This window comes from Hylobates moloch, unplaced genomic scaffold (genome assembly GCF_009828535.3).
Source record: "Hylobates moloch isolate HMO894 unplaced genomic scaffold, HMol_V3 SCAFFOLD_6, whole genome shotgun sequence".
NCBI classification, from domain to species: Eukaryota; Metazoa; Chordata; class Mammalia; order Primates; family Hylobatidae; genus Hylobates; species Hylobates moloch.
Window position 1 is genome coordinate 21,312,089 of NW_026652281.1, and position 12,731 is coordinate 21,324,819.

Genomic DNA, 12,731 nt, shown 5'->3' on the forward strand with positions numbered 1-12,731 from the left:
TGATTTCTCAACCACAAACGTTTAAACTAATCACAATTCTTGCTTCTCTATCTCCCTAACATAACTATAGTTCCTATGTATGCATTAGGATTAATGTATATAACAAAAAAGTGTTGGTTAACTCTATGCCATCCCATGAAGAGCCACAGAAGTCTCTAGAATACATAAATATTTATTATAAAAACTGATATGTGTTAATGAAAATATATTGGAATGTGTTTGGATCAATATTTAGGTGCAAGAACTGAGATTTAAATCAATAGCAATTTTATAAGAGGCCAGTTATGTGACATTAAAAACATACAATATATATGTATACACACAACACAAATACATATATACAAATACACACGTGTATATGTACACACACACATATATTACAACTATTTCATTCCTCCAGACATTTCTCGATTTCATTTCTCTGAGGATTTCTTTATTAATGCAGGTGGAGCATCCCTAATGCAAAAACCCAAAAGCCAAAATGCTCCAAAATCTGAAAATATTTTGAGTACTGACATGAAGCCACAAGCGGAAAATTTCATTCCTGAGCTCCTGCCATAGTCAAAACACAGTCAAAATCTTGTTCTATACACAAAATTATTTAAAATGTTGTATAAAAATACCTTTAAGCTATATGTATAAGATGTATATAAAATATAAATTAATTTCATGCTTAGACTTGAGTTCCATCCCCAGAATATCTCATTATGGATACGAAGATATTCCTAAACCCAAAAAAATCCAAAATCTGAAACACTTCTGGTCCCAAGCATTTTGGATACTCAACCTGTACTTAAAATTCTCCAAATTATTATGACCAAGAACACAAAAGCAAATGCAACAAAAACAAAGATAAATAGATGGCACTTAATTAAACTAAAAATCTTCTGCACAGCAAAAGAAATAATCACCAGAGTAAACAGACAACCCACAGAGTGGGAGAAAATCTTCACAATCCATACATCTGACAAAGGACTAATATTCAGAATCTACAAGGAACTCAAACAAATCAGCAAGAAAAAAAACAAACAAACAATCCCATCAAAAAGTGGGCTAAGGACATAAATAGACAATTCTCAAAAGAAGATATACAAATGGCCAACAAACATATGAAAAAAATGCTCAACAGCACTAATGATCAGGGAAATGCAATCAAAACCATAATATGATACCACCTTACTCCTGCAAGAATGGCCATCATCAAAAAATTCAAAAATAAAAGATGTCGGTGTGGATGTGGTGAAAAGGGAACACTTCTACACTGTTGGTGGGAACATAAACTAGTACAACCACTATGGAAAACGGTGTGGAGATTCCTTAAAGAACTAAAAGTAGATCTACCATTTGATTCAGCAATCCCACTATTGGGTATCTAGCAGAGGAAAAGAAGTCATTATACGAAAAAGATACTTGCACATGCATGTTTATAGCAACACAATTCGCAATTGCAAAATTAAGAAACAAGCCGAAATGCCCATCAATCAACAAGTAAAGAAAATGTGACAGATAGATAGATAGATGATAGATAGATAGATAGATACATACATACATACATACATACATACATACATACCATGGAATGCTACTCACCCATAAAAAGGAATTAAATAATGACATTTGCAGCAACCTGGATGGAATTGGGAACCATTATTCCAAGTGAAGTCACTCAGGAATGGAAAACCAAACATTGCATATTCTCTCTTATTAAGTAGGAGTTAAGCCATGAGGATGCAAAGGCATACGAATGATACAATAGGCTTTGGGGACTTAAGGGAAAGCGTGGGAGGTGGGTGAAGGATAAAAGACTAGACATTGGGTGCAGTGTACATTACTTGGTTGACGGGTGCACCAAAATCTCAGAATTCGCCACTAAAGAACTTATTCATATAACCAAACACTACCTGTTCCTTAAAAAACAATTGAAATAAAAGAAAAATCTCCAAATCAAAAATAATGAAACGTCTAAATTCTTAACACAGATCAGGCAAGAATATTAATCTTGAAGGATGAACAAATTTAGAGTCTAATTAAATTTATAAACAAAGTAAAACCACCACAAGGAATCACAGATTTCTTCCTGTCCTAGTAATATTTTAATTAAAAAATTTCCAATCCTTTCTTTTTTTCTAACCACATTCTAAGAAAAGGCTTCTAAACACACTGTTGCCCATACTCTCTGCTCTGGTCTTTCCTGCCTGATGACATGCATTGGTCTTTCAGACAGACAGCCTTGTTACTCAAAGTCTGCTCTGTGGACGAGGAGCTTCCACACAGCCTGAGGGTTCAGCAGAAATGCGTACCTTTGGGCCCCACTCTGGACCCATGGAATCAGAATCTGCATTTTACCAGCCTCCCCAAAAGTTCTGTGTGCTCATTCCAGTCAGAAGCAGAGCCAGTCTCTTCATCATGCTCTATACACAAGAAAACTAGAGTTTTTTTCTCCAAGAATCTCCACAGCTGACAGAATGAAGAGCCATTCAGTGACCACCTGCTGTTTCTATTGCACATAAACATGAAATGAGAGCCTCATCTTGGGACAGTTGCCATGTGAATCTACATTAAGGACTAACTCCAGGATGCTCTGGCCATCAATGTATTAATATGAAACTTAAAATCTTCAGGATCTTTCTGAAGGATCTTTCCTTTTCCCTGGAACCTTGACAGTACAGAGAAGGCAGGAGCACCTGACTAGGCTGCCTTGCTAAATTTCCCAAAAGTTTAGAAACTGCAGCAGTAACAACAATCCTGAATATCCACCAACGATGCCTGTAAGGTCAGCGATCAGTCCTCTGGTCAATGTAGACAGAATCACCGCATGTGTGAGATCTATTTACTTAATTTCTCTAAAGTTGTTTTCAAGAACCTTATAAAATCCAATTTCAAAAAAAAAGAGATTTTTATTGACTTTAGTCACCTTAAAAAGAGAGATGGAATTGAACATAGAGAACAGAAAATTTTCTCAACTTCTTTTTTCAACGCAAAATTATTTAATACATATGTTTTTTTTAAATCTTTGCAGTCATGTAACGAGATGCAGCTGAAAATTTCTTGACAACATGTGACATGGACAGGAGTTGGACAATCCTTGGTTCATAAGCTACTCTGCCAATTTCGTTTCTTTTATTTAGGTAAAGCATCTCATTCTCTGTTCAGCATAAATATCTGCATCCTCCTCCTCTACCCACCACCAATTGATCAGAATAAAAAAGTTATTTAATTTCTCAAAGCCACATTTTCCTCATCTTTAACATGGGTATGATTATATCTGCCTCATAGTATTTTAGAAATTTTATAAGATAATGTATATACCTGGTACGTAGTAAGCACACAATAAACTTAACTATGACTTTGTTGTTGTCTGAAATGCATTGAAAAAGATGCTTAGACTGCAAAACTCTTTGATGGCAGAAAGTATGTCTGGCTTATATATACACACATACATATACATAATCTTTAGGGTCTAGCTCATTGGTTTTTACATTGTAGGTCAATCAATGCATGCTTTATTCAATTGAATTGAATCCACTGTGTTGAGTCTGATATTTCCTATGAAAGAGGAAATGACTACGATAAAGGAACAATGACTTCCTTTATATGGACAAGTAGAATAGAAACCTGCTTTTCTCCCAAAACAAGTTAAACTAAGCTGCATGGTCCTACCACCATCCTGATAACATCTACAAGCTGTCCTTATGGTTCTGAGATGGGCACTCTTCCATAGACTCCTTCACAGGGTGAGCCTGGCTCCTGGAGGCCACTCAGCTCCCCTTCCTCAACCACAGCTGACTCTGAACTGGCAGCCCACTCTTCAGCAAAGTCTCTGGAGCCTAGAGAAGATGACTCTTTTTTTTTTAAGAGATGGGGTCTCCCTATGTTGCCCATGCTGGTCTCAAATGCCTAGGCTCAACGGATCCTCCTACCTTAGCCTCCCAAAGTGCTGGGATTACAGGCATGAGTCATCATGCTTGGCCCTGAGAAGATGATTCTTCAGCATACATATCCCTGACAATTTTCTAATGAAGAGCTACTTTTAATATTTGTGAAGTGTTCTGATCTCTGAAAGTGGGAAGAGTGGGTGAGGGGAAGATGAGAACCAAAAGGACATGTCACTAACACTTGATAGCGAAGACACCCGGCCAGGTCCCCACAGGAAACCTCAGAAAGCTGTGGAAAGAGGGTGAGGCAGCTGGCAGTTCCATGTCAAGCCTCCAGAATGACCATCTACAGTGGGAACTATCGTGGAGGAGCGGGTGGAGCAGGATGAAACAGGTGGGGAGGGAGGGGAAGACAGGACCTGATCTCCTGAAGGCGCTGCTTGAGTACATAAAAGAAACTTGTTTCAAATACAGGTATTTGCATTAAATCATCCTTGTTTTCCTTCTAGGTAAACTACCAAGAATTAACTTAAAATGATGACTGATTCCTGTGTTTAATTTATTTTGGTAACTGGACCAGTTAAGAAAGGTGACCATGTTATCTGTCTGGCAGCAAAACTTGGTAGAAAAAAAGAGACTATGAAAACACAAACAAGAATCAAGTATTCTTTGGTCCTTCTCTATCTACAAGCTTGCCTCACTTGTACCAGTTGTGAAGAGTACAGAAAAGTCACTGGGAGTCACCTCCAAGAACAAAGAAGCGTAACAATTGTTGGGCAGGGTGGGGGTGGGGGGAAGCAATGAAATCAAGACATCAGAGTGGAGAGACACAAAATATTTTAGAGACCAGAGACCAACAGCTCCCAGGCCAGTGAGACTAGAGAGTAAGCTGATTAAATATATTAGCATATCTAGAGGAAAAAATGTTGCAGTCTCAGGGCAGTTGGTCAGCAAGAGGCCTAGAAAAAAGGAGAATTTCTGAGGCAAATGCTAGAGGTGTCCATTCAAGCAGTTTGGGGGATGCTTTGCAAGCTATCTAGCAGGAGAGAAAACGTATGTAATTTCAGGCATGATAGTGCTAGTGGAATTACCTAACTTTCTAAGAAGGGCTGCACTACTGAGTTAAAAAACAGAGGTGTTGAATTATGCGGTTTATGCCAGGAAACATTGAAGCTGTCTCTCTATTTGAGCTTGCTTGGATCCACACACCCCCACCAGCTTGCCAGTGAAATCTAGCATCCCACATGCCAGGCCTTCAAGGAGAGAAAGTATGGCCAGAAGACAGGCACAAGCACTTTTCTAAGTATTGTATGACTTAGGAAAATAGCATCCTGGCTTCATATACAAATTCTATGACGCCTGGGTTAATAGAAATGTGTGCTGGGAGACAGAAGCACTCTCTTGGTATGTTGATGGCTGTGCTTGTAAGGTTGAACCCAGGTAAAGGCATCAAGATAATGTCACTGAAGGCCTCTGGGAAGTGGCCAGCCTAAGTGGCCAGGCCTCCCCAATCCCCACCCCTGTGTGTACTCCACGCTGCTTTCTTTTAAAAATTTCCCATCAGCCTGGGCCACTGAGATCTGCTCATGATTATTCCCTAAGATGTTTGATTATAAACATGTAATTTTTCTTATTCAGCATCATTATTAATCAAAGACATGCAAATTAAGAAAAAATTAGTGAAAGGAAGATTGGCTCAGGGTATAAGCAAAAAGGCATTCTCATTTACTGCTGGTGGGTATTTAAAGAGAAATACACCGAAAGTCTTAAAATATGTACACTTCTAATCCAGTAATTCTACTGCTAGGAATTTATCTTTACTTAATGAAGGATATGAACAATTATTTAACCACAATGATGTCCTTTAGAGTAGTTTACAATAGGTAAAACTTGGAAATTGTGTGAACATTCAACAGCTGAGATTGATTAAACAAGTATTTATAATGCAACAGTATACTGACATTTGCAATATGTTACAGAAGTATAATTACTGACCAGGAAAAATATCCACAACGTATTTTTATTTTCTTCTTTTTGCTTAGTTACATATTCTAATTTTTCTTTCTATGAACATGTATTATTAAATATAGCCCATTCTGAATCCAAGCTAAGGAGCTGCCCCTGTCTGCATACAGAATAGAATCCAGGGGTTGGAAGAAAGATGAGACATGTACTATTCAAGCCCTATCTCTGAGGCAGCAAAGGAACCTCCAAGAGGTATAAATGGTTTATCTGAGGCCAGCCAGGCAAGTGATGGTAGAACCAGTGATATCACTGGGCTCTCCAGATTCTTAAGTTGAGATCTATCCAGTCATTTCCTGGTGCCTCCAAATTACAGCAGAACCTTCTCTCTATGCTACTCAACATCAGCGTCTCAACTCAGAAAGCGGAGTTGTCCCTCTAGCTGTGTGTTGAGCCATAATACTCAAATAAAATAGTCTCTAATGATCTCTCTTCTAAGTGACCTATACACAAAGAAAGAAATCTCAATTGCAAACTGCATCTCACATGCATCTCCTATTCTAGGATTCTCTGAAGTGTGTCATAAGATACCAAACTTCTCTCAAGGCATCTCAGAATGAATTGGTGAAGTGGGGAGGGTAGAGAAGAGGGAAAATGACAATGAAAAGAAGTTCTATTTTGTGACGCAGACTTATTGTCATTTTTTAATGTGAAAACTCCTCTACATTTAATAAGCCTCATCATTCTGTGCACCAGAAAAGAATATGCTGGCCTCTTGGAAGTTGACTCAGGTCAGCTGCGGGAAAGTTAGGTCTCTGTTCTCTTCTGTGACCCAGGTCCAATGAGTCCTGACCAATTTCCAATGAGACATTTATTGAAGAATTATAATTTACATCAGCACATCCGGCCTTGAATCATCTTTCTGTAACAGCTGTTTTCACCTTAAGCAACATTCATTTGGAGACTTTGGATAAGACAGGAGGACAGAGTTAATGTTTCCTTCATTACACAAGCCAAGGAAAAGTAGCAACCAGAGGGAAAAGGAATGTTCCAAGACACCCATCTCCCCAGGCCTCTGTCTCAGCTGCCATTAACAGAAGCAAACCAGCACTGGGAAAAACAAGCGAATCTCAAAGGCGTGAAAGTCTTACTTACGGACACACATTTCTCCACTTTCATAAAATCCAGGACAACACTGAGACTTGCGCCTATACATAGTCTTCTCCCCATGTCGATAGGCTGTCCGATAACTGACTCTATAGAGAGGGAAAAATTAGCTATTAAACATAATAAAGGTCTGAAAAGCAAAGTATGTCAAACTCGTTATGAAGAAATATGGAATACATGTCTAGACCAATATAATACTAACTCATCAATTTGCTAAGAAGATATTAAGGTTCCCTATAGAAGCCAATCTATGCTTTATTTCAAGGGGTCAGTAGTTTCATGATTTCCCTCTTTCACTTATCTTAAGATATGTTGAAAAGTATTGATTAATTCATATATGATACCCATCTAAGCATCATTCACTTATGTATGTTTTAAAGGAAGAGTTCAGAGAATTCCCTTAAAAACCTTAGGGCAGTCTCATCCCATTATAATATAGAAGGCTAACAGACAAAAGACCTCTCCAATGAACTAAAGCACCATTTATTCACTGATGCACTTACATAGCATGTGTTTATTGAGCACTTACTATATCCTGAGCACTGCTCTAGACACTGGGGAAAGAGCAGTGAGCAAAACAATACAAACCCCTTGCTCTCAAGGAACTTACATTTTACTCGGGAAGACAGATCTGGCTGAATTTGTTAAAGTAAGGACATGCATTAAACAAATGATTAGACCATATAATGGCAGGTAATGTTTACACGCTGTGAAGAAAAATAAAGCCTGAGTCGGAACAGAATGTGACAGGTGGGAAATGCTAATTTACACAGAGTGGGCAAGGCCAGCTTGTGTGAAGAAATGACATTGAGCATAACATCATTTAATGCAGTACAATCAGCAGATGCTGCACTCAAGGCATAACTCATACACTATAAATGTTAGTATACTACTAATAAAATTAGGGCATCAGAGTTCCCTTCTATATTAACATTAATATTTAATTATATTTTAGTTTTGTTTCTGTGTTCACATTTATAGAAAAAAATACGTCTTCTTTTACTTAAGGGTCAAACTTAAGTTAGTCTAAACTGAGTCAGATGTTCAACTGGAAACATATGCTAAGATATGAATTTCTTGACATCTGCTGCTGTCCATAAGTAACAGGGTCTCCCCCAGTTATGCACAACACAGAGGCTAGATGAATTCTTGTTAACAAATAATGGTAAACAGCAGACACTTTCTCTGCAGTAAGGCTGTAAGCTCCTTTATGGCATGGGCTATCTTTCTGCTTTTCTATATCCCCTGTGATTTGGCACAAAGACAAGACAGTAGCAAGCCCTCAATACCTATTCACTGAATGAATGGATGCACTTTCTGCTGTCATTAATATCTCTGTATTAGAATCTATTCCCAGTTAGCCAAACTCATAAACATGTCTGAGCTTCTATTACCTGTGCCGCGTGCATTTAAACCAGTTTAGAATGTCCGTGCAGCTCGTGTAGTAAATTTGATCAAAGGGATGTGGGTATGACTCTTGCACAGTCACTGAGTAGCTGAAAAGAAATGGAAAAATAAGAAATCAATATTTCTCTTTTTAAAATTAATAATATACTATGTATTTAAAAGTTTGAAAGCTAAATTATCTCCATTTGCAACTCCATAGTGACTTTTAACAGAGAATGTCCATGTTTTTACGGGTTTTTATTTAAACTAGAACCCCAAAAGGATCAATTTTAACAATATATTTAAAATACAAGGATTTGTGCTGTAAATTTTAAAGAAAATTCTCTTTTACTATTCACTATAAACCCTAATGTTCCCAAATTTAAAAATTCCACTCTGTATTTTTCTGCATTTAATTCCCTCCTCTTACCCCAGGGCTCAAAGGATAACAAAGATCATTCACAGAGGTTTTCATTCTAAGTCTGCGTGCAAATAATGTTATTCAGCAAAGAAACAATTCAAGTAAAGTAATAGAGTGCATTTTACTACTGATTCTTAAAATATCAGAAAGAACATATTTTTCTCTAGTTGGAACTTGGAATAATTTGATTTCAGGTAATGGAAGACTATACAGTATACAACAACTAAATAAATACTATAAAGTAGTCTTTAAACCTGATTCTAAACATATGGCTGAGACAATTAGCCTAAAATAATCATACCAACAGCTTGCTACTACTTAAATAGTCTGTTTTCCAATACATTTTCACTAACAGGTTCTTATTAGGGTGAAAACATACAAGCCTATGGGCCTAAGAACATGGGTGGAAAACATCCATGAAATATGAAGAATACTCATTGTTCAATTCCAGACTTCTTCATTTTAAACAGTCTATTACATGCTAAAGAGCTTAGTGTCTGCCTATAAGAAAACGTGGATAATCTTCTCCAAACAATTTATTCTATTTGCTTTAATTCTCTTAAAGATTTTCACTAAAATCTTTAATTCACACAAACAAAAAAATGGGCCATAATCACAGACTCATTTGCTGCAAATCAATAGCCCAAGTTCACTAATAGGAAGGAAGGAAGTTAAAATGTCAGCATGAAGAATTCAGGTTAGACAGAACCTTCTCATTTGAAAAGCTATGTGGTGCTAGCCTCACAAACAATGGGTTTTCTTTCTGCAGCTGGTCTCTGGTGGTCATTATGTATCAGGCTTCAATAGGACAGCCATGAAGTAATCATACTATTCATAGTTTTGTGTACTTCATTCTTTGGGATATTGCAATTTATTTCTAGGTAAATTTAGGGACCCTTCATAAATGTTGGGCAATGAAACAGGCTCTGTTGAAAAGAGCACTGGATTAGAAGGTTATAATTCTGTACTGACACTGAGAAACTGGGAGATGTTCAGCAGATAACCTCACTTCCCTGGGTCCTCATGATCACATTTTAAAATAAAAGGAGTCAGAGATGGTGTTGAAGAACCCCTCTTATTTAGCACCCTGAATTTCTCACATATGCTTTAGATGACTGTTTCTTTCTGCCTCCAACAAATGTTACCCATTGCTACCTGCAAAAATAAGTTCAGATGAAGATACAGTGTGCAAATGCCTGCATGCTATGATGTAACTCCTTTTGGGTAACGCAACAGGCCCCTGCTAAAATATTAATATTCTTGGAATGACATATCATATTAAGCTATCTGTATTTTCTTCAGACCCCTAGCAGTGTCCTGAGGTTCTAAGACTTCCTTACCAATATTTCTTCCTCCCATGAAATTAAATAATTCAAATTTAAAGCTAGTGGAACTTTAAATTATTTTGAGCCTTGAGAGGAATATAACCATGTGGACTGACTCATGCAGCAGGCAGCTGCAACTTCTTTTTTCTTTCTTTTTTTTTGAGACGGAGTCTCGCTCTGTCGCCGCAACTTCTTTTTTCTATAAATGATTAGAAATAACCAAATGGCATCAGAGATAAGACCCCCTCAGATCATTACCCTTCCTCAGGAAATGTTAAAGCAATCTTCCTTGAAATGTAGCAAACTGTAATCAATCAAATCGCTGTAACATATGTACTGGCTTTCTATGGAAAATGTCGAACCTTATTAAACTTCTCTGTTTCTGCCTATATAGGTGAAAATTTAACTTCCCCACTTGGGAACACTGAGCCCATTCCTTTGAAGTGTGTTTTCTGTATGGCCGCCCTCAAATTTTGTGCCTGAATAAACTCAATACTAAATCATACTTTCTGACTCTCACTCTTTAAAGTTCACACTTTCTATCCAGCTGCTTGTAAATAGCTGAATCTTAAGGCCTACAGCATTATATCTCCGTTCCATTTCTAGTGGAGAACAAAGTGAATGAATGTCCTCTGTGTATACAACTGGTGTACAGGTACAGTCCTACACCACCTATGAGCAAAATAGAGCAACTTACCACATATGCTGTAAGAACAAAAAAGAAGCCACTCTAAATTAATGCCAGCTGGGAGAAAAAACTTATTCAACCAGTCTCTACAGTACTAATTTAGCTGAACTAAATTCATTTCTTGGAGCTAGACCGGATACAGAGTTTCCAGAAAATTTCAAAGGCCATGTTATGATATTCAAGTTTCTGTGCCTTGGAGTGCAAAAGTTATCATCAACAAATGCATCCCGGCCAGTTCTACTTGATGTGGATGAAGAACCAATTCCATAAGCACACATATAAAATGTTTTCACTGATTTCTAGGAACCAAAAAGAGTTTTTAAATGAGAGGGAATTTTGGAGTACATGAATTTCCTCTTCTTGTCACTTGCTGCTCACCAATAGCCCTTTTATTAAAAGGACAATCAAAGTATTTAGGATTTCAATTCAACAAACATTTATTGAGCAACTTCTATGCAATTCCTGCCCTCAAGGAGCTCTCAATCTAATGAGAGGCCAATATTTAAATGCCGGATGTAACACAGTATAGCTTTCCGTGGAGAAATATATATAGCTTGGGGGAAATAGGAGTATAAAATTCATTATGTTTTGAGTATTTCTCCTTAATCTTGGCTCTACTCATTAAAATTGTTTTGACACTCAAACCCAGTACAGAACTGACTGCATATAAATTATTTTGAACTATATAAAACTATAGTTCAACTAATTTAACTATGTTAAACTACAGTTCAACTAATTTAACCATAGTTAAATTACTGTATAAACTTGAGTGGAAGCTTCAGTTTCTGACTGATGATAATTACCTGCCTAATTTTCATTGGTCAGAAACTGAAGCTTCCACTTGAGCTTATAGGAGAAAGGTACTAAGCCTTTCCAACATGAATTTCTTTTCTGTTGTTTCTTACACATTATTTTTCTTTCTATACAGTTTTTTCCTTTTTTTCATTTGTAAAGGTATTATAATCACACTATGGAATTTGGAAAACACATTTTTAAAAAACAGAGCAAGAGAGAGAATTCCATAGCTCTCACATAACCACCAATGGCATGTTGTTGTGCTTCTTTACAGTTTCCAGGAGGTTTTAGTTTTGGGTTGAGGGTACTTCTAAATTCTTACATTATAATAATCATGCCAAGCACATATTTCTAAAACATTCTTTTTTAACTTGAGTATATCATAAGCATTTTCCCATGTTAGTACATAGTCTTCGAATTATGACTGCCAAATACTTTGTAAGTGACTACACCTAATTTGCTCAATACCCACCAATCATTAGGCAATTAAGCTGTCACTCTTCAAGGGGCCCATTTTCTGGAAGCAATGTGTTTGAATCATGAAGGGAAGTGTCTTCAAGAATGGGCCTGCCTCCTCTGGTCTTTATCATGGCCACTTTGGCCAGTGCTTAGGCTGCTAATGGAACTTAATTAGCTCCTCTGCTAACACTCCATACCTCCACATTCACCAGCAGCTGCTCCTGAAGTCACAGAGTGTGAGGGCATCTCCTCTATTATCTGGTCCAATCCTACTTTCATTGACAATGAGCAACACTGAGCTTCCATATAGAGTCAGCAGTAACACCAAGACCCTCAGACACTGTCCTGCCCCATCCTCTCTCAAACATCACTATAGAGCATTTAAAGCTTCTAAAACAGACAAGGAGTGGGAAACTGGAATTTTAAAAATCTGATCCCAATTCTGCACAACTTTCAGCATTCAGAGGCAAAACTCTTTATTTCCTGTTTGTTTGTTTAATCTTCTCAGACATACTGAAAATATATCATTGCCATGATTTTAATCTATTAAGTATTATCTGGGGAGAAACCCCAGCAAGATTTAATTTAAGGTCAAAGAACCAGGGAGTGGGGGAGGAGATGGAGAATAAGGGGAGGAAGCCATTATCACTTGG

At 37.3% G+C, this 12,731-nt stretch overlaps 1 protein-coding gene across 1 annotated transcript in view; it reads right to left on the minus strand.

Moving 5' to 3' along the window:
* The window catches only part of MEGF10 (multiple EGF like domains 10), a 171,908-nt gene that overhangs the window by 113,775 nt on the left and 45,402 nt on the right, over positions 1 to 12,731 (minus strand). The window contains exons 3-4 of the mRNA XM_032156537.2: positions 8,399 to 8,500; positions 6,993 to 7,093 (exon numbers count right to left, since the gene is read on the minus strand). Coding sequence (XP_032012428.1) covers positions 6,993 to 7,093; positions 8,399 to 8,500 — 203 coding nt within the window. The remainder of the gene's footprint in view (positions 1 to 6,992; positions 7,094 to 8,398; positions 8,501 to 12,731) is intronic.